The sequence below is a fragment of the Lissotriton helveticus genome, chromosome 12 (assembly GCF_964261635.1).
Source record: "Lissotriton helveticus chromosome 12, aLisHel1.1, whole genome shotgun sequence".
Classification (NCBI taxonomy): Eukaryota; Metazoa; Chordata; class Amphibia; order Caudata; family Salamandridae; genus Lissotriton; species Lissotriton helveticus.
Genome location: NC_136073.1, coordinates 841,242,176 through 841,265,450, shown reverse-complemented (window position 1 = coordinate 841,265,450; position 23,275 = coordinate 841,242,176). Strand labels below are relative to the sequence as shown.

The window sequence follows — 23,275 nt, the reverse complement described above, 5'->3', positions numbered from 1 at the left end:
CCACATACTTCCCGTTGACTGGTCAGATCATCATATGATCTTATTTCACATCAATCACCCCACCATCCCGCTTAAACCTCCTCAAGACCCCCCTAAATGGTCGAGAAACCTCTCCCAAGTACCCCAAGACATCCTAGAAGGTCAGCTAAGTTCACTTCTTCCAGACAACTCTCTGCACCTCTCGACCAATGATCTCATCGACCACAATAACTCCGAGCTAGTCTCCATTCTCGACAATCTAGCTCCTCTAAAGCTCAAAAGAAGCCGTGCCAACCCATCTAGAACCTGTTTCAATGTGGACCTCAACGCAGAAAGAAGAACCCTGAGAGCCAAAGAAAGAAAGTGGAGAAACAACCCAACCGCCATCCTTCGCTTACAACTAAAAACAGCCCGCAGGAAGTATAACAACCATATCAAAAACAAGAAATCCAGCTTCATCCGAGAGGCACTAGCCAATTCCAAAAACAGACCGAAGGAGCTCTACAACATAATCAGACATCAAACATACAAGCCTCTGCCCCCACCCCTGCAGGCGTCCAAAGAACTATGCGATAACTTCGCCAGCTTCTTCAACGATAAGGTCTTAAAAATCGAATTATCTCTAGACATCAACAACTTACACCTCCAGAAGAGCAACGCGGCTATCCCACAGGCCCTTCCATCCGGCTCCTCTCCCCTCCTTTGGCTAAGCTTTCGCCCCGTGCAGGAAACTGAGATAATCTCGTTGATCTCGACCTCCAAACCATCAGCACACATCTCAGACCCCATTCCTCCTTCACTAATCAAAAAAATGAAGCTCACCTGAGCACCTATCTGGGGCAAAATCATAAACAGCTCCCTACAAAGCGGAGTGGTCCCCGATTGTCTAAAAATGGGACAAGTCACCCCTCTGCTGAAAAAACCCGGTCTTGACTCACAACTCACTTGAACAATTTCAGACCGATATCTAACTTCCCTCTGCTCGCAAAAACACTGGAACGCTGCGTACTCCTGCATTGACGCATCATCTGGACAACATCAATCTCCTGGACCCCTCCAATCCGGCTTCAGACAAGGCCGCAGCACAGAAACCGCGATGCTGAACATCATAGACAACATTCATGGTTCTCTTGACGCAGACAAGTGCTGCCTCCTCATACTCCTTGATCTATCCGCAGCTTTCGACACGGTGGACCATAAGCTCCTCATCAAGACTCTGCAAGTAAGAGCTGGCCTCGGCGAGGTAGTTCTCAAGTGGTTTTCCTCCTCTCTAAATAACCGCTCGCAAATAATAAAAATGAAAAACTTCACCTCCGAAACCCAGCAAGTCAACAAGGGAGTCCCCCAAGGATCAGTACTTTCTCCTCAGCTCTTCAACATCTATATGGAACCGCTCGCCAAACTACTCAGGAATGCCAACATCCACTTCCACCTCTACGCGGATGTCACGCAGATCTACCTGGAAACCTCTTCTCTTAATGACATCCACAGACTAAATGATATCCTAAATGATGTTCAAGATTGGCTGACAAAGAATCACCTGAAACTCAATCCGGACAAGACCGAAACTCTTCTCATCTCAAACAAAGAAGACAACCCTCAAATCATCGAGTGGCTGAAGTCGATCGATGCTCTTAAAGGTACTCTCACGCTAGCTGACTCCGTAAAATCTCTGGGTTTCACCCTAGACCCTAAACTAACCTTGACAAACCACATTAAGAACTCGGCAAAAAGTGCATTCTTTAACCTCAGACTTCTGAACAAAATCAAACCTTTCATTCCCAACAAGGACCTTAAACTAGCCACGCAATCTCTAGTCCTATCTAGACTGGACTATGGGAACTCAATCCTAACAGGCATCCCCAAATCGCGCCTGGCCCCACTAAAAGCAACACTGCATGCGGCAGCAAGAATGATCACAGGATGCAAAAAATCTGACCACATCTCCCCAGCACTCAAAGAACTCGAATGGCTCCCTGTGGAAATGCGTAGTACCTTCAGAACGGCCTGCCTAACCCACAAGGCCCTCCATACCGGAAACCCAGATTACTTGGCAAACAAGCTCAAAAAAGCAGGCCAAGCTAGAAATGTGAGAAGCTCTAACTCCCTGCTGCTCATCCTACCAAAAACCAGAAAGAAGAGAATTGCGGACTGCTCCTTCACAGGAAATGCCCCCAAAATATGGAACTCCATCCCCCGCACATCAGAACCATACCATCCTATGCGGAATTCAAGAGCCAACTCAAATCCTTGTTCCGTATCCGCTCCCTAGGTCGTGGGTAACTAGGATCAGCAAGCATCCCCAGAACTATGTAGTATCTCTGTATCCTATTACCAAGAAGTCCTACTGTACGAACTTTTCCTCCTTCCAAATTGTCTTTCGTTGATCGCCTTTACTTGTTACCTGTCTTGTTGTTCACCTTTTCATTCCTTTTACTGCTAAGCGCTCTGCCACCTTCGGTTCTTGTTAGCGCTATGGAAAACTTCTAAATAAATAAAAATAAATCTCCCTGACGCTAGACAGCTCTATTAGCCTTCAAATCAAATTTTGCATGATGTCCATAGGCATCACCCTTGGCATCTCCATAATTCAGTTGTTCCGTCTCTTGCATGCGCAGTCTTTGCAATAGAACTCAATACAATTACTGAACCTGATGGAACAGAGGCAGATGGACACAGACATTTCAGCAGTTTGGAATATAGCAAAACAATTCTTTCTCGCGAAGGTGGTTTTTAGAACTTGGTCCGAGGAGGTAGTTATGACAGTCCTAGCTCTGCCAATCCATCAGACTGGCCCATGAATGGCGAGCACTAAAACTAGTAGCGCGCTGCCATTATATTTGAAGTTTGGAAGCTATCCACAGATTTTCATTCGTAAATAAGCAAATTAAAAAATAAGTGCAGATGTCCAAAGATTACTTTGAAGCCCATGGCGGTTGTTAGCTACCCTGGTTCCACTAGTCTTGAATCCACCTCCTGCCTCTTTTCTCCACCACCCTTCACTTCGTCTCTTTATCTGCCTTTTGCAGGTTCTTTATAATATTATCTACGTTCTCCCTTTGACACATTCAAGCAACCTAAATGCAGTTGAAAAGTGCACGGAGGCTTCAACCGAAGCGTCTCAGCGCTCAAAGCGAAGACTGCTATTACACAGTCGTCAGGGAATGAATCTGCATCAAACAGCCAAGTTTTTAACTCTCTTTTAAAGATGGCAACTGGCTAAGCCCTGCGAACGTTAAGCGGCAAGGCATTCCAAAGTTTGGCCGTTGGTACCTTATAGGAGCTGCCTCCACGTCAGGCCTTAAAGAACCATCGTTTTCCTATTGTCTTCCTCCTTGTTTCACTCTTTTCGCCCTGTTTTCCTCTGGGTCAAAGTCTGATGATGGAAGATGCATCCTGTTCATACGGATGTGTTCCGATGCCTGCCACCCAGAGCCACCTACAGAAATTAAGCATTGACAACCCCCACAGAACTCCTGTATGCCATGATCACACCACTATTGATGTACCTATGGCCTTTGTAATTGGCCCAAATTATTCCCAGTGCCTTGGTGAATTTTAAATCCAAGCAAACTCTAGCATGTCATGTTTTCTTGAGTTGTACCCTCCCCCCAGAAGCTAAAAGCGTTTCCTCTTTGGCAGGAAAGAAATGTGTCTTATCATGTTTCAGTTTCCGTGGTTAGATATAAGTAGCCGAGTTCCTTCTCTGTATAATTAACTGTCTGTAGGATCAAGGTTCGGTTAAGAGACCAGGAGGGTTGGATCTGTTTATTTTGGCACCCGTTGTTATAGTGTTTCTCTGTTGATACTCTCACATACACTGGACCAATGGCGTTTTTGTCGGGACAGACCGCATCGCAGGTTAGTTCACATATGAAGTGCACCATCTCCTCCTGATTAGCTCAGACAGAAGTTTATCTGAATATCAACTGCATGCTTATAGTTCTGAACAAACTCCAAACAATTCACATGCTTGCATTTGCAAACATACAAAGTAAATTTAGGTAGCCCTTAAATATATTCTTGTACTTGGTACTCCAGAACCTCACATTAACTCTAAACTTGACTCTTGCGATTTTCCATTTCTCAAGCCCTTCGACGCATGGCACACCCACACAACAGTGCAGTATTTCAGCAACAAAAAAACCTTCGCCTGTTCGACTAACTGCTGAAAGAGTACCTTCCGTATCTGCCTACGAAAGGTTTTTATCTCTTTTTGTACATGACATTTAAGCAGAGTTGGTCAACTCCTGTATTTTCCATTTTAAATTGTACTTTCGGATTTAAAAAGCTCCTCTTGCCCTCTATACTGCGCTAGTAAGATCATACATAAAGATTGCATTCTACTTCGACACGTAAAGTGAGTAACCTTTTAAGTTAGTCAAAAGGAAATGGTCAGGAGCATTTTTTTTTAACTCCCTTTCTTCTCTGCAGGTTTCTGTGGACTTTAAGTAAAAATCCTACTTGCCCCAGGTTCTAAAACTAAATGCATTTTTTGGTGAGGCGTGTCCTCAACACCAAGGCAAACCCATCAAGAGTAGTCCGCACCAGAGTTTCATGGGTTGATGTCTTCCTCTGCACCAGCTTAACTCCTCCCAATGCCTATAATGGTGTAAAACCAGATTAATTATTGATTCTACCCTTCACGCTGATTCAGTCATCGCCGGCTCTTGTATGCCTATCCGAATAGCCTATTAAGATGGACTGTGAGGCAGCCATCGAATATCCACTCCTGAGCACTCTCTTTTGCCTTCATGTTTGGGAATCTCACACTAGATCTACAGCTGACCTCGATGTGGTTCTTTTGGGACCCTGGTGTCTTTGGACTGCTGGCCATAAATCTTCTAATGAAAAAAAGTGTCTACCCTTTTTTTGTTCAAGGCCCTGGAAACCCCATCCAGGAGGGTGAGAATTGAGGCTTCGGGATGAGCACAAATTTATCTTCGAGATTAGAGCCGAAAGAATTATTCTATACCATCTGAAATTGAACCGTGAATATTGCCAAACACCGCCCTCCGTGCACCAAAACTGTCAGAGATTTTGAATGCTGCTTGGCGAAGCATTGTGCTTTTTCCTCTCCATAATTTTGTGTAAAATGAAAGGTTACAACATCCACGTGTGCATGGAAAAAGAGGGAACTTTTGCAGATATATAAATAAGGAAGGACTCTTGGCTGTACCAACCATCCTTACAAAAAGTTATTTCCAGTCTAGAGAACTTGAATATTTTAAAACCGGATCTGTTTTTTTTCTGCAATTTAACAACTACTTCGGATTAGCATGCACATTGTTACCCCTTAGGGGCAATTGGTTACCTCTGAGGGTGAACCATTGCCCCTTACTTGTGGCACTTAGATTTGTGGCACTTAAAAGATAAAGCTATCTGCTTCATAGTCTTTCAGAAGAGCATCTTGCTGCTCTGCAGCTAAAATACCACACACCTGGGAGCGATCTCTAAGCAGAGTTTAGATTCTGGAATTGGTATGTGGAAACAAAGATAAAAAGCATAAGTGACATTGAGATGTTTTTAAAGCATGTTGGCATCAATGTGGATTCAAGTGCGCTGTACTTTACAAAAAACCGAGGCCTGAGTTTGGGTAACCGTCCTTGATCCACCCCTGACCCAGATGACTTTCCTACGGGCGATGGCAACCGCGAGCTACAGGCTGGTCATGTCTTTTAGATAGAATAAAAAAGTTATTTTTTAAAAAGTTCTTTGTTTCAACTAAATGCATGATTTTCATGTATTTTTAACATTCCAACTCACTTTGTTAACAAGACCTCAGAAGGGGAGGCCACCCTCCATAATCAGGACCTTTGATTTCTAAATGGAGAATACAAATTCTGTAGTTTGGAATGTTCCATCACCTATGCAGCCTTTCACTTGCTTGATTAACATGCATTCATCTAACTCTGTAATTGTTCCATGTCCTGTAATGCCATGATTATGTAGCGTTGGTGACAGACGTCCTTTTACCATCCTCTCAATTGGAAATAAATCATACGTAGAACTGAGCTACAATGCAGGAGTAAGTACACCACCAGTTCTACAGTAACTTTGATCTTTCAGTCATACATCTCATTCTGCATTTTTATTTTTTTACAGCACCAATCCTGCCTCGTCACATTGAAATGGTGTACAGAATTTTGCTATTAAAATTGTCCGGTCGAGAGAGAGAGAGAGAGAATTTGTTCCACCATAGTATGTAAATTGAGTTACTTTACAAGCAGAGCTATACATAATAGAATAAAATGTTAAAATGTATACGGTCGAGATCAGATTCTTAATGATGAACGTAATGCAGTACAGTTAAAATAATATTTACAAACTTCCCAGCTCTTGCTAGGGCCTGGGCTGAGTTATTGCTAAAACACAAAACCGATGCTTCCCTACAATGTCTCAGTGACTGTTCCCGGAAAACAGGAGTCAGTAAGCGGCGTCAGTCTGTGGCAAAAAATTGAGTTTGTCAGTTGAGTGTGCAGTACAAACATTTGCTCTCAGATGTACCGCACCCTGAGGAAAACAGCATTGTATAAAAATGCATGAGACGGTAGACGCTTTTAAGCATAAGTGATGCAGCAGCATCGAGGACTGCACAAGAGTACACGGAGAGGCCAGGCCGTTCGCGCATCTGCTGCCGGGAGTCTGGCACAGAGAATGCTTAGATCCAAGACCTCATGGGGAGGTTGGTAGGCTTATTGTTACCATTCCCTTATAGAGAGTGGGATTTGGCCCTACCCAGATGAGTATTACTTTCTCACCACATGCTATTGGCTGTTTGGTGTTTTATTCCTCCTCGTTAGAGTGCTTGTATTGAAATCCACAATGGACTATTTTACATCTGAAAAATATTTATCAATCCTCCCACATTCAATTCTTTACTTCGTATCTGTATTTTATAGAGAAAACAATGTTCTTTGATCCATTTTTTTGTGATATAAGATTTTTCAAATTATTTTGTCAGGACACGTGAGTGTGCCATTACCACCTCTCCTACCTCAATCACTACTACCACCTTCTTTGAACCCCACCACCACTACTCTTACCACCGCCACTACCATACCAGCATTTTTGTACCCTATCTTTACAGGTTCTACTTCATGACAACGCCCGGACCAAGCCTTTCCTGAAACTGACGGGTGCAGTAATAGAGGAATAAGCCACGAACTGGTCATATAGGTATCACTTCGAGAGAGGTATAGGTATGCCCTCTGACACAGGAGAAATGGTATAGGCATATCTGTGAATGGGTGTAGGGTGAAGTGACACACACAAGCCCTGAAGAAGTTGCCGTAAGTTTTCTAATAGGCAACGAAACATGTCGGCATTTTAATGCGAGCTCACTAGCAGCCTAGAATAAAATATAGCAGGCGCTCATTTTTAACTTCTGTCCTGAAGAGCACAGGCTTGCTGCACATAACCTATGGTGCATGCAGGCTCTGTTGCCCAAACACCTTCACCTATTCTATTCGTTTCTTTTTTCACTTCACAATTTTCGTTGGAGTGGTGTATGCTAATGATGAGAACCTAGGCGGCAGGCGAGTACCTTCCTGCAAAGCCTCCATGGTGTTACTCCCGTGAGGCGACACCACTCCGTTTCTCACTTTTTCACTTTGACTTTCCTTTTCCTACCTTTCTGTCACTGAGAGACAGGTAGAGATAGATGGGTTAACAGCATTCTCCTTTGGTTTTAGTAAGTAGAAAGTGGAGAACCTGGCCCAGAAACACTGACCAGAATAACTGGTGACTACCCTATCCTAAAGGTCAGATAGGAGGGGTGGACCAAAGGTATCTGTACCACTGAAAGTCACAGGTCCCGTGTTGTTTAATCTACTTCATGACAGCCTGACTTATTGGCTTTGTCAATGCTTCTTTAAGGTGAAACTTCAAATACTAGATTTTCTTTACACCCGTTATAATACCCTGTTCAAGGGCACATTAACAATATTCACAGGTCTCATTAAGCCTTGGGGTAGTCATTTTTTTTGCTAAAAAAGCTGGACGTGGGTCATCTATGTGGGTGTTCGATTGGTTTGAATGTTGACTGCCTGGCGTTTGATTCTGTTTGGTTTCACTCGTCAGCCTCTTAACTTTTTCCAATGCAGTTTTTTGGCTGATTTGCAAGCTCTTTTAGATAGAGTTCAGCAGCTAATCAAAGCTAAGGGGTTGACAGACGCACATGTTGTTTCTTGTTTTTTGTTTTTTAGCACTTCAAAGATCTTTTTTCAGTTTGTGTTTGCATGCTTAATTTAACCCCTCCCACGCTGGTGATGGAACCGCTCCGTCACGCCCCTCAGGTGGGCTGTGCTGGTCACGGCCCGCTCGCTGCGCCTGCGCGGCGCGTTCTATTGAGCGGGCGGGGCCGTGATGGAACCGTTTCGTCACAAGCACAGCTCACCCGAGGGCCGTGACGGAGCGGTTCCGTCACCAGCGTTGGAGCGCGGCCCCCCCCCCCCGCCCCTTAGCACTGTGGCCGAATAGCCGCCGCAGCGAAAGGGTTAAGTACTGAAAAAGCCAGGTGTTGTCTTGTAGATGTTTTTATACAGCTCAAGAAGGGAGAGAGTGCAAAAGAAAGGGAGGAGGGGGGGTTCAGACGTTTCCTTTCTAATTGTCGATTTTCTTTCATGTGATTGATTAATGCCATTATTCCGCCGGGCAGGGCAGAGAATTTAGTGCTCGTCTTTTCTTTTTGAGGGTGGCCAGAGGGCGTGGACTGGGTCGCCACCTCGTTATAATGAGGGACTAAGACCAATGCATCACCCGTCAAGCTCTGCGGGAGCTGACATCTGCGTCTAGTGTCTCTTGGTCAGATTGCTTAAGATCTCTAGTCTTTACTATCTATTTTTTAGGTCTTGTGTTAGCCAAGACCTTTTGATTTTACTAAAATTATACATTTACTATATTGACTTGTATTAGTTTTCAGCCAGCCCTCTTCACCCATTGGTCTGTTATTGTGTCAATCACATTTTTCTTTCGCCAGCTACAGAATACAACACGGGAATATCGCTCAGCTGGCTTCATCCGTCAGCTAACTTCACTGCAAGCAAAGTCCTTCTGCCTTCTCACAGACGCTCATGCACCCGTAGTTCCTTTGAGTGTCTGAGTCCATTTAGGCAGTGTGCTTTTTGAGACCCAAAAATATTTTTGCTTTTAATGTTTTTTTTTTTTTTTAATACGTTGATGAGGGGCCAGCAGCTTCCCAACAACAACATTTTCCAAAAACTTTGGCAAAACAAGCATTGATTAATCCAAAAAAGGTTTGCGGCCAACATCAGACCTGTTGGCTTTGTCAGTGTTTGTTTTCTAGTTGTACTTAGGGCCTGTGGGCTCATAGTCTATTGTGAAAGACATCATTGTGATCACGCAGCCAACATCTTTTGGACTAGAAGGGACCATTTATCAGCGATCTGGGATTCCAGGGTGCCCCAATCGATGTAGGTGGGATAAGATCAGAGCTGTCTGAGAGATGGACTGAGGGGCCTGAGAGAAGAAATGTGACTCATGAGCAGACACCTGAAGACAAGTGCCTAGAATGAGTGTCTTCTAGTCACAGACCCACAGGTAAGCTCTTTTAAACACACAGAGAATCAACACTACACAGGTTAACTACAAAAACGTGTACGTCCTACATTAAGCTACAACATGTGTATGCTTCTTAGTAGTTCATAGTAATGACCCAGACCTGGAAACCACTGGGACTGGATTGGTCATCATAAAAGTCGTGAAGCTATTGTAGTCACTGCTTTAGTAATCTTCTGCCATCTAGTGGCTAGATCTGGAATGGGTCAGCTTTGTGCGTTTTTTTTTCTTTAAACTATAATGTGGCTAGTCGTACACAAACATGCATCACACACAGGCAAATGCAAGCAGTCGATTATTGTAATATAATCGTTGCTTCTTTTTTCACTTGTTAACAGTTCTGGAAATGCCATGGTTCACCTTTTTAATAAACACTTAAAGCTCAACCTGTTTGTGCCAGCTTTTTTGCTAGGTGGCATAGATGCCCTGCCCTAACTTAAAAACACATATCCTCACCCTCTTTCTCATTGTGGACTTCCTCAGGGTGAGAGTCCCTGAACTGAATACTCCATAGTGTAGACTGGCACATTTTAAATCCCCTCTAACAAAAGCATTAATATAAAGATTTTAATTTGGTGTACTTTCAATTGTCCAACCATTTTGGGAGGAATTTGTAAAATTCTTAATTGATTGGGCTGGTGCAAGATTTCTTTTGAGCAATGATGAAAGATTTTGATGGTGTACTAAGGGAAAATGATTCCTTCCTCAACATTAAGGTAAAGTATAAAAATAATGACTTAATCCTAGAGGATTGGCAGTTTTTTTTTGTGATTTCATATTTGTACAAAATGGGTTTCTGTAAGCCGGAATCTGCTTCTGCTTTTGGCTTAATCTTATTTGATATAAAATCGAACATATATTATCTCTGGCCTGTTCATGGACCCTCGACAATAGTTCCAGGATAATAACCTTTTGTGGGTAGTCTCAAACCACCGGCACGCCACAACCACAAATACAGTGGCACTTCATTACCTCAAGAAGATATCACTTTTAGTCACTTGACTCCCCGGGACAGCAAATTTCAGTGGTAAATGCTTACTGTACGAGTTGGTGGAGGAAGAAGCTCTGTACCATGGCACATACTAAAGAATACTCAAAAACCAGTGTCCAATAAGTGGTGTAGCTTCAAAGATTTTTTTTACCCATTTACAGATCAGAAAAACAGCAATTAAAGATATGATATGCATCGAAAATCATATGGTTACTCAGGCGCTTGATACACCTCCACATATTTAAAGTGTTCACACACTATTTTCTTTATTTTCCGGGACACTGGTTTTACAGTCAGTAGTACCCAGTTGGAATATGGTACTCCTGGTTGAATTAGAATTTCAGGCCTTTTCTGCTCATTTGATTAAGTCTTAGTGAAAGGGAAGGAGGTTACAGACAAGAAGAAGACTATTGAGCAACCTGTGATGTGCCGAGTTCTCCGATTCCATGGTGCCTGGCCTTCGCTTCAACATTAGCAACTTGATGGGTCTTAGCCCTGCTCTTGTGTTCAAGCTCCAAGAAATAGCAGTAACTCTGGGACCCAAAAACCCACCACTCCTAAAAAGTAGTTTAGCCCAAGATTTGCCAGTGAGATTTTCCGCCTGCCAAGAGGCCTGTTGGTGTCGAGTTGAGCGGTGACCAGGCGTTTTACTAACCACTGCCCAGACTGGACACATTTCAATTTCTCAGAGGATTCTTAAGGTCTGAGCGCCCTTCCATTGTTTCTTAGTGAGGCAGATGTAGTAGTGCCGCAGCACCCACAACGGTATACATCAAGGGTACCATCCTTCAGAGACACCTATTTAAACCATTTCATGGTCAGGCTTTGACAGTGGCAAGTGCACCGTTTGGTTCACAATATCACATTCATTTACAGACCTCCGTGATGTAGGTGAGAAGTTCCATGAGCTTAAGGTTTTGTTTGGGCTTGAACAGGGCATATGTGGACCATCTGAGGTAAGTAGTGGGCTAAGAATGGTGCATGCGCACCATTTTAGTGGCTTGCAATTATGACTTACTAGTCTTATGCCACGTAATTTGCTTCTGACCTTTAGGAAAAATTTAGCTGTTTGTACATTGATTACTGAAATCATATTCTCTCTGTGCATGTATGTGTAGCCATGTTTGAGTGTTGCTTAACTGTTTTTGTGATTGATTGGTGCAAGTTTTCCATATTTAATATTTTGCACTTCATGTGATCGTGTTAGGGATTTTCACGGGTATGTTATGGTATAGTGTTCCAAAGCTCTTGTGTTATCGTTGTTCTCAAGACAATTATGTTAAAGTAAAAACAAATTTCCTTTAAACAACCACGGTCTCCTAGCTTCCAAACTCCGTTTTGCCCATCTGTTCTGAAACTCGCTTTTGACCCCCTGCTCCCTCAATGCACTTTTGCCCCAAATTGAGTTACCTTCCTGCACCTTCCCCAGTATTCCTCAAAGAAGCTCATGTTATCTGTTACTGAATCACATTTGCGCACTGTTTCCAAGCTGGATCATCCCCTGCTGCCGCAGGTGTCAAGTCAAGTCAAGTCAAATGTATGTTTATTATGACCATTGGTCTTTAAATAATGCAGTGATCATAACGCAATATGGAGAATGTACAATAAATTCATAAACCTATTTTTAAAAGTTGCCGCAGGTGACTAAACCCCGTTTTCTAAATCACCTCCTACCCCTTGAATGTGTTCTTATCTCACTTCATAAACATTAATTTGCCCCACATAGTGACACTTGCTCAACTGCTCTTTAAACCTACTCTTATCTTACTGTTTAATCAAGCTCTCCTTGTTTTGCTCCTACATCCACTGCCACTCATGCCCCCATTAGACGTGTTGGGGTTCTCACTGCTTTCTAAATCTGTTCTTACCCTCTGTCCTCTTAGTCTTGTGGTTCCTTCCATTTCCCCAGCTCCTTCAACCCACTCAAGTCGCCTGCTTCTTCAGCCTGCTTTTGCTTCCTGCTCCTTTCACCTGCTTTTGCTTCCTGCTCCTTCAGACTGTTTTTGCTTCCTGCTCCTTCAACCTGCTTTTGCTTCCTGCTCCTTTAACCTGCTTTTGCTTCCTGCTCCTTCAGACTGTTTTTGCTTCCTGCTCCTTCAACCTGCTTTTGCTTCCTGCTTCTTCAGCCTTCTTTTGCTTCCTGCTCCTTTTAACCTGCTTTTGCTTCCTGCTCCTTCAGACTGTTTTTGCTTCCTGCTCCTTCAGACTGCTTTTGCTTCCTGCTCCTTCAGACTGCTTTTGCTTCCTGCTCCTTCAGACTGCTTTTGCTTCCTGCTCCTTCAGACTGCTTTTGCTTCCTGCTCCTTCAGACTGCTTTTGCTTCCTGCTCCTTCAGACTGCTTTTGCTTCCTGCTCCTTCAGACTGCTTTTGCTTCCTGCTCCTTCAGACTGCTTTTGCTTCCTGCTCCTTCAGACTGCTTGTGCTTCCTGCTCCTTCAGACTGTTTTTGCTTCCTGCTTCTTCAGCCTGCTTTTGCTTCCTGCTCCTTTAACCTGCTGCTTCCTGCTCCTTCAGTCTGCTTTTGCTTCCTGCTCCTTCAGCTTGCTTTTGCTTCCTTCTCCTTCGGACTGCCTTTTGCTTCCTGCTCCTTCGGACTGCCTTTCCTTCCTGCTCCTTCAGTCTGCTTTTGCTTCCTGCTTATTCAGTCTGCTTTTTCCCTGCTCCCTCTGCCTACTTTTGTTTCCTGCTCCCCCAGCCTGCTCTTGCTCCCTGTTCTCCTATCCTGGTCTTGCTTCTTGCTCCCTCTGGAAGCCTGTTACTTCCTCTTCCTTCAGGCTGCAATAGCATCGGATTCCTCCCCCCGATCCTTCACTCCACTCACTTAGTCTGCACTTGCTCCCACTGTTACTGCTCTCTCCACTCTACCCTCATCCTTGTGGCTCTTACAACTCTAGCTTACCCACCTGCCCTGCTTTTTGTTTCTTTACGCCATTCCTTAGGTCTCTTCTGATGCTTCTTTCATCACACACTTCTGCTTCCTGTTCTTTCAGCCAGTGCCACATTCCCTGGATTGCATTCCTGGCTCAGTTCTCCTGCATTCACACCACATCCTCCACTTTTAAAGTGAAAGACGTGCTGCCCTCCTCATTCTCCCTCCTGGTTTGCATGTCCTACTTGTTACTGCCACTGCATATTAGATCCTTGTGTTTTAGACTCTGTAGTCATTCCACTCTTTAATACTTTGTTGATGTTTGTTATCTTGAGTGACATAGAGACTTTTCATGAGGATAGAATGCTCTTTTTAATTCTCTTCCTGTATCTCCAACTATGTTTCTGCAGTTTATTGCATCACTCTGGTAGTGAACCTGATCGCTTGCTTGGCTTGGTGGATCGGTGGTGGTAATGGTGTCAACTTCGGCTTGGCTTTCCTTTGGCTCATCGCTTTCAGTCCCTGCAGCTACATATGCTGGTTCAGGCCGCTTTACAAAGCTTTCCGGTGAGTTGAACTTTGCGATTCGAATTGGAACATGCTTGAGCTGTGTAAATTTGTGTGTGGAAGGTTTATGTCCGTTTACCTGGTCAAAGAATGCATAGGGAGATGTTTGGGAAAAGTTTATTTGAGTTAAACCTTAAAGAAAAGCAATATTTCCAGGTACCAAGTGGTACATGTGGCAGAAAATGTAGCATACGATAAAGTACAGAACCTCAAGTTTATATATTAGTTAAACTGTGTGGCTCTATCTACCATACCCAAGGTGCCTGGCTAATTACTGGACCTAACAAATCTCCCTTCAGTCAGGTTGTCTTTTCAATAAGGTGTTCCTAGGACCAACCTGGGAATTATGTTTCATTAAAGGAAACATTAACCTATATGCAACTGATATTTCATGTGGGCAGTGAAAAAGAATGTAAACCTTCATGGAGATGTCTGCCACTGTACATTGGATTTTTAGATGCTTCACATCACGTTGCTTCTTGTTCATGGAACGTGGTACCCCGGGCTACCTACTTCCAGGTTGTTTCTTTGCTAAGGCAGTGGGTGCTTCTCCTCTGCGTTTCCATCAGATGGTCCCTTATCCTGTGACGTTCAAGGAGACATGCCTCTATCTAGCTTGGGTGTAGATCCTGTCCATCTACAGGGAGGCTGGAGGCCCCGAAAGCTCTACTTTTGACGCCAAAATCTTGGTGGAAAAAGACAGATTAAAAAAATGGTTCCAAAGAAATGTGATTCAAAATGCAAAATGTAAACCACATCTGTATTACTGAACCAGAGATAATGTTTCCTAGTAAAGAGGACTATGGGTACGATCTCAGAAGAGTGCCTGGTTGCGTAGATTCTCGGAATGGAGTAATAACATGTAATTAGTACCAGAGCATCATTAGAGAATGGTCAACCACAGTTCAAATTAAATACTTCTATAAAAAAATTGCAAGGCACTAATTAATTAAAGTATACATTTCTGAACAAAATATTTGAATCAAAAGGTGTTAATCAAAAATCTTTTTCCCATTTCCTGACTCTAAAATGCATACGTCCTTCTTTTTTTTTCCTTCTACTTCTTAAAGTGCTTTCTGTTTCCTTGTGATACCTAGGTGGCTAATGGAGATCTTCCTGTGTGTTAATAGAATTATAGTGCTGTATGATTGAGAACATTTAATACGTAAATGATTTACAACAGTGAATTGGTTTAGCTTTTCCCCCCCCCCAAGAGAGCAGAGCAGGTGAAGCACTTTTGAAATGCCAAACCAATTAGTAATTTCCAGAGCCACTGGAATTATGTGCAAGCAAGGAGCAAATTATGTAGCAGGGTTAATTTAATTATGCGACAAGAAAAGGCAAATTATGTGGCGTAACGCGGCACAATTTGTGATAATTCTACTTCATTATGTTGTATGGCAACACTGTCTGGGCACAGGTTTCACCTCATTAATACATGTTTAACAAGCAAGTACAGCAACAAGAAAACCCGTCAACCCTTGTGAAGGGCGGTCCACTGCGCTGGAACACATATCGCCACATTTGTATTTATTTTTGATCCGTTTAATGTAGAGCCAATCCTTTTGTTAAAATCTCTAGATTACACAGCAGGTGATAATTACTGGCCAAATGCAGCAAATCCATAACTATGCAAAAAAATGCCGCATTTGCACATTCCAGAATTTCAGCCTCATTTCTAAACGTCCGACACCACTCCCTGCCTTCTGGACTTGTGTAGCCTGGTTCTGTTGTCACAAATGTTCTACTGTTCTTTTTGCACACAATAGTAAGACAGCTGGAAACCACAATAGTAAGGGGTATCAGTATATCAATATGGGTTTATAAAATGAATGTTTGAATACTCTTGGTAGTATCCTAGTAATGGGCGTTTGTACAGGGCTCAAACATGGCTGAGGAAAGAAACTGAATGCTTCAGGATCTAGAATTGTTCCATGTTAATATTAGTCATCCCCACAAAGGCCGATGATGGTTTTCGGTTGGTTCCTTATAGATGGAGGATATATCATTGCCTCTTCCATTTCCCAAATAAGTATCTCTCTTTCTCTCCTGCAGGTCTGACAGCTCCTTTAATTTCATGGCATTTTTCTTCGTCATTGCGGCCCAGGTGCTTTTGGCTGCTATACAAGCAATTGGGATCTCCGGTTGGGGAGCCTGGTAAGAAAACAAAAAGTGGATTTGTTATTATCAGAAGAGATCATTTTGATTCCTGTTTTCACCATTTTTGCTTTTCACATCTCCTCCATCATTTGACAGTGTCTCTAATCCTGTTCCGCATAGGTATTTTATTTCCTTTGATGTTGCACTCCTCATTTTCTACATACTGCTTTTATCCATTTTTTCATGCAATCCAAAAAAGTTGCGCTCTATGTTTTGCCAGGTCCTGGATGCCTCTTGTTTGTAAACTGAATGTTCATGCTCCCCATTCATGTCAATTCCTCAACCTTTAGCATCTGTGACATATTTTCACTCTGCATTGTTGTAAAATCGATGCCTGAACACTGGAAAAGGCGTTAGACTTTGGCTGTAACCCATAACATATTATTTGACTCCATTTGCAGTTATTTATAAGTCACTTACAGCTGACTAGCCTAAACCCCACCAAGGGCAGGACACACTGCCTGCTCAGTCCTAGGCCCCCACTCATCCACCTCAGTCTTGGAAGGAACCTACACAGAGAGCCACACTTAATCCTGACTCACCTACCTGGAAAAATGAAGCCAAATACAAGACACAGCAAAATGAGACGCAGATGTAAAACAATTCATTAACCAGGTCATAACATTGATCTTGCTTGCATCTTAGAAGTAACACTGATGCATAGCCTTGTGCATTCTGTAGTTTCTAAGTATTCTTGTGTTTCTAACCTTTGTATTCCTCTTTAGCAGTTCTTCTTTTCCATACTCTACCCTCAAGAGGTTTTGAATATACTCTGTATTTTTTATGTACTTTGCCCATGTAGCACTTTATAACTTTCCCTTGTTGGCCTACTTTCCTCATCTGTGTTTACATTCTCTCTCCCCCCCCCCTTTACTGTGTGGATTCCTTAATTCACTCTCTTGCCTCTGAGAGCATTCGTCCATTCCATCCTGGTGTCTTTCCTCCTTTGCATTACACTGAATATCCCCTTGCTCTCTCTGATAGTTGCATTTTACCCCATAGCCCTTCCTCAGAAGCGTTTGCTCTCCATTTCATCAGTAATCTTTAATTTTACAATTTGCTTTATCTCCATGACTGCTTGCTCACATTAAAATTCCTGAGTTTGCCATTGCCTGTCTGCAGCAGGGTCTACACGTAAGCGTGTCTGTCTCTTCAAGGGGTGGAGATGGTCTTATTTCTGCAAGCAGCCTCACCAGGCTGGACTACCTCCTATACGCACATTCTGACTCCGGTTCTGTTTAATTTCAGCGGTTGGATTTCAGCCATTACCTTCTTCAGCACAAACGTTGGTGCCGCAGTGGTCATGCTCTTCCCAGCAATAATGTTTACACTTTCTACCATCGTAATGGCATTTAGCCTTATCAAGGTACGTCTGATTAACTCTTCTAATGAAATCCATTATTTTATGTCCATGCACTGTTGTTGTTTCTCCTCCATCGAAAGACTCCTTAAAAACAAAAATACTTTGAAGCTGAAAACTGCCTTAACAACTTGCATCTCCTGTGGCACCCACATTTTATTTGTTGTTCAAACTCAATCAGGGTGTGCCTTAAAGCAAGGTGTAGTGTTTTCCCACCTTTTGAAGGCTTTTGAGGCATTCTGTCTGCTTTATTTGCCCTTTTTGTTGTTTTGTCTCATCTTTTCCCACGTTTCTTTATTTGCCCTCCTCTTTTTGGCTGATTAAAGTGCCAACTCGATGCACGTGCACTGTTATCCCATTTCGTTGTTCAGAGAGAATAATCTGTTGTCCTAAACATTTAAAGACCTGTGCAAGAGACAGCACACTGGGTGCATGTGCACTGGATACGTGTTCTTTGCTTGTTGGTTTAATTGCTGGGCAAAATATTCCCTAACAAAGTAAAGAAGCTGAAGCACAACAAGCCACTACTCCTGTTTTTAGGTCTCGCGTGCGTTGCAGCACAAAGCGCTGCTCGCTCGGAGATTTTGTGGATGAGGGGTTTTCAGAAAGGGACTCGAAGCCCCGCCCCTCATTTCCATTGACTGGCATCACCGTTTATGCTAAACGGTGGCCTGCCTTTGGAAATTAGGGTTTTTGGTAAACGCCCTTTGGCCTCCGAGCCGGACTGGGTCGCCTGCTTTGCGGTTGTCGCAAAGCACTTTCTTATCTGTATGGAGCCATGTGTTTAAACAAATGGCCCCATAAAGACAAGAGATCCCCATGCTCCAGCTGCAGTGCGGTCCTCTTTCACTTTTGTTACTGCACGTGTTGAATAAATGTTGTTTGCATTCCGTGGCCGCATTCGAACGAGTTCTGAGGACCTCAAGCTCTTTTCAGCATGTATTGATTCTTTGGCTTCAGCAATATTCTTTCTGCGCACTTTTGTTTTTCAACCAACTGATGGGTTTAACGGTGGTTTGAAACTGTCCAAAAATATGACATTTGTCCTTCAGCCCGGATTTCGCTGCAATAGAAATGCTTAGCGAGAGCCCAATGCATTTCAAATCCTGCCGAGATTGTTTTTGCCTTCACTCCTCCATTGCTTTTGTTGACAGTTGTGAATCAGATGCAATTGATATAGAAATGTATTAGATGAAAAGCCTATGTGCCTTGAGTGACCCAGAGGTAGGGGTCACGTGGGATACTGCGCGAGGCTGCAAGATATTTCAAAAGAGTTGCAATCTCGAGATGTTTGTGTTCGAGGCATGTGGGCTGCTAAATTCATATCTTATGCATAGATCGCCGCCTAGTGTTGGGTCAGGATGATTGCACATTGTTGTCCTGGAAGAGTCTTCGAAGTATCACGAGATAGGTGGCTCCTCCCCTGGACTACAGTGCGCATGGGCATCGACTCCATCCCCAGATTGTTTTTTTCCGCCATTGGGTTCGGATGTGGTTTCGACGTCTCCGTGTCGGAACCGAAAACAACTTTATTCTTAAGGCCAAAAGGCCTTCGTTACCTGCGTCGGTATTGTTTGCGTACGGTCTACGGAGTCAAGTAACTCTTCGATCGAGGCCCTCTCGTCGCATCAAGACCCGTCGAACTTAACATGGAGCGGAGCCCGTTCAAGTTCTGCCCCGTCTGTGGATCCAAGTATCCACACATCGATGTGCATCCGGTCTGTAATAAATGCCTATCTCCGGACCACAACGAGGAAAACTGCATGGCCTGCTCTAAGTTCAGGTCCAAGAAGACGCTCAAGCATCGGCGCGCGGCGCACCTTGAGGCCCAGCGAGCGGCGCCGGCACCCGACGACATATTCGACGACCCCGCGGAAGACGGCGGCAGCCATCATCTCCAGATTTCACCGCCGTCGACGGAGGTCCAAGCCGATCCCGAGGGACAGGGCCACGACCTTGAATACGTCGAGGAGGTAGGGGACGACGAAGAAGTTTATGGGGCCGCGGAAGATAGCTCAGAGGAAGAGCTATGCCCCGAAGTCTACATTATTGAGGCTCAGGTCACGGGATCGCCACTCGGCCTTACCCACGACCCTGCACCGCTCTCCCCGGCCCCGCCTTCTGGCCCGGCCACGGACACTCAAGCGGAGCCGCCATCTCAGATATCGAAACCGAAACCTTCGGATCCGACGGCACCGAAGATGGCCGACGTCCAGCCAAAATCGAAACCGAAACCTTCGGAATCGACCAAACCTAAAATGGCCGACGTCCAACAAACCGTATCAAAGCATGCTCCTTCATCGGCTCCGTCGCCCTCAGGCCCACCGAAGTCGAAGAAGGCTGTCTAGTCGACAGCGTCGCAAAAGGTGCGGAAGGAACCATCCTCTAAGACGGCCGTCCATCAAGTGTCAAGCACGGTTGTTCCGGCACGGACGTCTAAGTCTGTTGACACGCCTTCGGACGCTCCTACGGCGCCGTCAAGTAAACGCGCAGTCGAATCAAAGTCGACGAAAAGCCACGGCCCGAAGGCCGCAGGCACTACGGCAGCAACGGCGTCGGTGCCAAAGACTCCAACGGAGCCGCGACACGTTGCAGCCGAAGATTCGTCGAGGCAAATCTCGACCACACCGGGGGAGTCCGACGCCACCGAACATCGGCCGTCGGTTACCCAACCCTCTGCCTCCTTCACAAAGCAGGTGACCGACTCCCTCAAATGTATTCGGGAGAAAACTTTGTCGTCAACGGCACCGCCTCCAAAGACCTCGACCAAGCTTCTCTACACTCTGCCACCTAGAGTGGCACCAAAAGCATTTGCACCAAGATCGGTGCCGAAAATCGCTAACACGTCGGATCCTTCGACGCAAAAGGGACGCTCGGATCAACATCAAGCCTCAGAAGACCATTCTGAGCATTACATCGATGCCCAAACAGGGAAATTGACCCTCTACAAGAGGAAAATCACTTCCCAACCTCTGGAATCCTATGTTATTCCACTAAAGAAGAAGAGGCCGGAACAGGACATTCCTGCCCTTGTTGAACATATTCTGCCACCACCAAGAAGTCCATCTCCTTCACCCACCCAATCAGGAGGAGAGGTCAAGATGACCAATACAATTTCCCAGTTGACAATGACCCTGATGTTCTGCAGGACTCATATGACGACACTGGGGACCAAGGTGGACATCAGGTGGTACAAGATCCACAAGGTTTTGGGACACGTACATCTCCAACAGAGGATTCTGCAGCATTTAATGCTTTAATAGAACGGGCAGCAGCAAATCATGATGTGGACATGCATGCTGACCCGGTGGAGGAAGATTTTTTGTTCGACACTTTCTCTGTCTCTGAAAGAACAGTTAAAATACTTCCTATGCTCAAAGGTGTCCTTAAACATGCCCCGGAGATCTTTAAGGAACCTACCAGGGCAAGAGTGGTGAACCCACGTAACGAGAAAAAATACAGGCCAGCACCTGCAGATCCTGCCTATATTCGGGGACAGTTGCCTCTGGACTCGTTGGTGGTCGCCAACGCCCGCAAGAGGGCAAACTCCCAAACGACGGGTGAAGCTCCTCCCCCAGACAAGGAGTCGAAAGTGCTTGAGGCATCCGGCAAAAGGGTGGCTGCGCAAGCTGCCAATGTATGGCGTATAGCAAACACACAGGCACTATTGGCACGATACGATAGGGCACATTACGACACCCTAGAACAGCTCCTTCAACACCTACCTGATGAGTTTAAGGAAGCAGCCGAAATGCTCATACAAGAGGGAAAGCTTATCTCAAACGCTGCAATAAAGTGTGCACTTGATGTGGCAGATACAGCGGCTAGGGGAATTAACACTAGCGTCATGTTAAGGCGACAAGCTTGGCTTCGTATATCTGGATTTAAGCCTGACATTCAAACTACAATCCTCAACCAGCCCGTGAATCCTGACAGACTGTTTGGTCCAGATGTAGACACCACCCTTGAGAAGATTAAAAAGGACAACGAGACTGCTAAGTCCATGGGGGCGCTTCAGTCACAACAATTCAGGGGAAGCACTTTTTGTCGCTCAGGAGCACGTGGTGTTACCAGAGGACACTTGGGTCAACAAACACAATTCACAAAGGGTGGTGCGCAATCCTCGTACCCCAAGCAGGGTAGAGGGGGTTACAGAGGTAACAGTGCCAAGGGCAGAGGCAGAGGGAACAACAACTCCCGTTCCTCTGCCGCCAACAAACAGTGACTCTCTGTCACTGCCCCCCGACCATACAACACCTGTCGGGGGGAGACTCCAGCAGTTCCTGCCAGTCTGGACGTCCATCACCACAGACAGGTGGGTGAGAGAACTTATCCAGTACGGTTACTGTTTGGAGTTAACATCCACTCCTCCCAACATTCCCCCAAGACACCGTCCTATGTCGGCAGAGCACTTGCACTTATTGCAGCAGGAAGTACTGGTGATGCTGCAAAAAGGCGCAATCGAGCTCGTACCAGTGGAAGAGGAAGGCACAGGGGTCTATTCCCTGTACTTCCTCATCCCGAAAAAGGACGGATCCCTCAGACCTATTCTAGATCTACGCCCCCTCAACATGTACATACTGTCAGAACACTTTCACATGCTGACACTGCAACAAATCCTTCCCCTGCTCAATCAAGGGGACTTCCTAGCAACCTTGGACCTCAAGGATGCTTATTTCCACATCCCACTCCACCCATCCCACAGAAAATACCTCAGGTTTACCATTCAAAACAGGCACTATCAGTTCAAAGTCCTACCCTTCGGGGTGACTACTGCCCCCAGAGTGTTTACAAAGTGTCTGGCGACAGTGGCGGCGCACCTCAGGAGACAGAACATACATGTCTACCCGTACCTAGACGACTGGCTTGTTCAAGCAAAGTCGGAACAACAGTGCGCCGCGGACATGTCCCACACTATTCAACTCCTTCACAGCCTGGGGTTCTCGCTAAACTACCCGAAGTCGCACCTTCAACCAAACCATGTGCGGCAGTATCTGGGCGCGACAATAAACACCCTGACTGCTATGGCTCAGCCAAACCCAGTCAGAATCAACAGCATTCAGTCGCTGATCCAAAAGTTCCGACCGCAACACTCCCTGCCAGCGAGAGTGTTCATGCAGTTGATAGGCATGATGGCCTCCTGCATCTTCATAGTCCCGCACGCGAGGTTGCACATGCGCCCGCTCCAAGAATGCTTAGCAAATCAGTGGACACAGGCTCGGGGACAGCTGACAGACCTAGTGTTGGTGACCGGTCGGGCATACAACTCTCTGCATTGGTGGAATCCACACAACCTTTGCAAGGGACGACCGTTCCAAGAGCCAGTGCCACAGATAATCCTAACAACGGACGCATCTCTCCAAGGGTGGGGAGCTCATGTGCTCCACTACACTGTGCAGGGACTCTGGTCCACCCAGCAGCAGAAGTTGCACATCAACTACCTGGAATTGATGGCAATCTTCATGGCGATAAAGTCCTTCAAAGTACATTTGTGCAACAAAGTCGTGTTGATCCGGATGGACAACATGACAGCCATGTACTACATCCAAAAGCAGGGAGGTACTCACTCACCACAACTGTCTCATCTGGCTCAGAGCATGTGGAAGTGGGCCATTCAGAGGAACATTTTCCTCATGGCGGAACACCTCCCAGGAAAGGACAATCTGATGGCGGATCTGCTCAGCAGATACAGCCATCAAATGCACGAGTGGGAGATACATCCATCAGTACTCCACCCGTACTTCCAGCAGTGGGGTCATCCAGAGATAGA

At 45.1% G+C, this 23,275-nt stretch overlaps 1 protein-coding gene across 1 annotated transcript in view; it reads left to right on the top strand.

Annotated features, from left to right (window-relative positions):
- The window catches only part of SCAMP4 (secretory carrier membrane protein 4), an 88,135-nt gene that overhangs the window by 54,117 nt on the left and 10,743 nt on the right, over positions 1-23,275 (top strand). Inside the window, exons 4-6 of the mRNA XM_078670146.1 lie at positions 13,829-13,985; positions 16,041-16,142; positions 17,394-17,511. Coding sequence (XP_078526272.1) covers positions 13,829-13,985; positions 16,041-16,142; positions 17,394-17,511 — 377 coding nt within the window. The remainder of the gene's footprint in view (positions 1-13,828; positions 13,986-16,040; positions 16,143-17,393; positions 17,512-23,275) is intronic.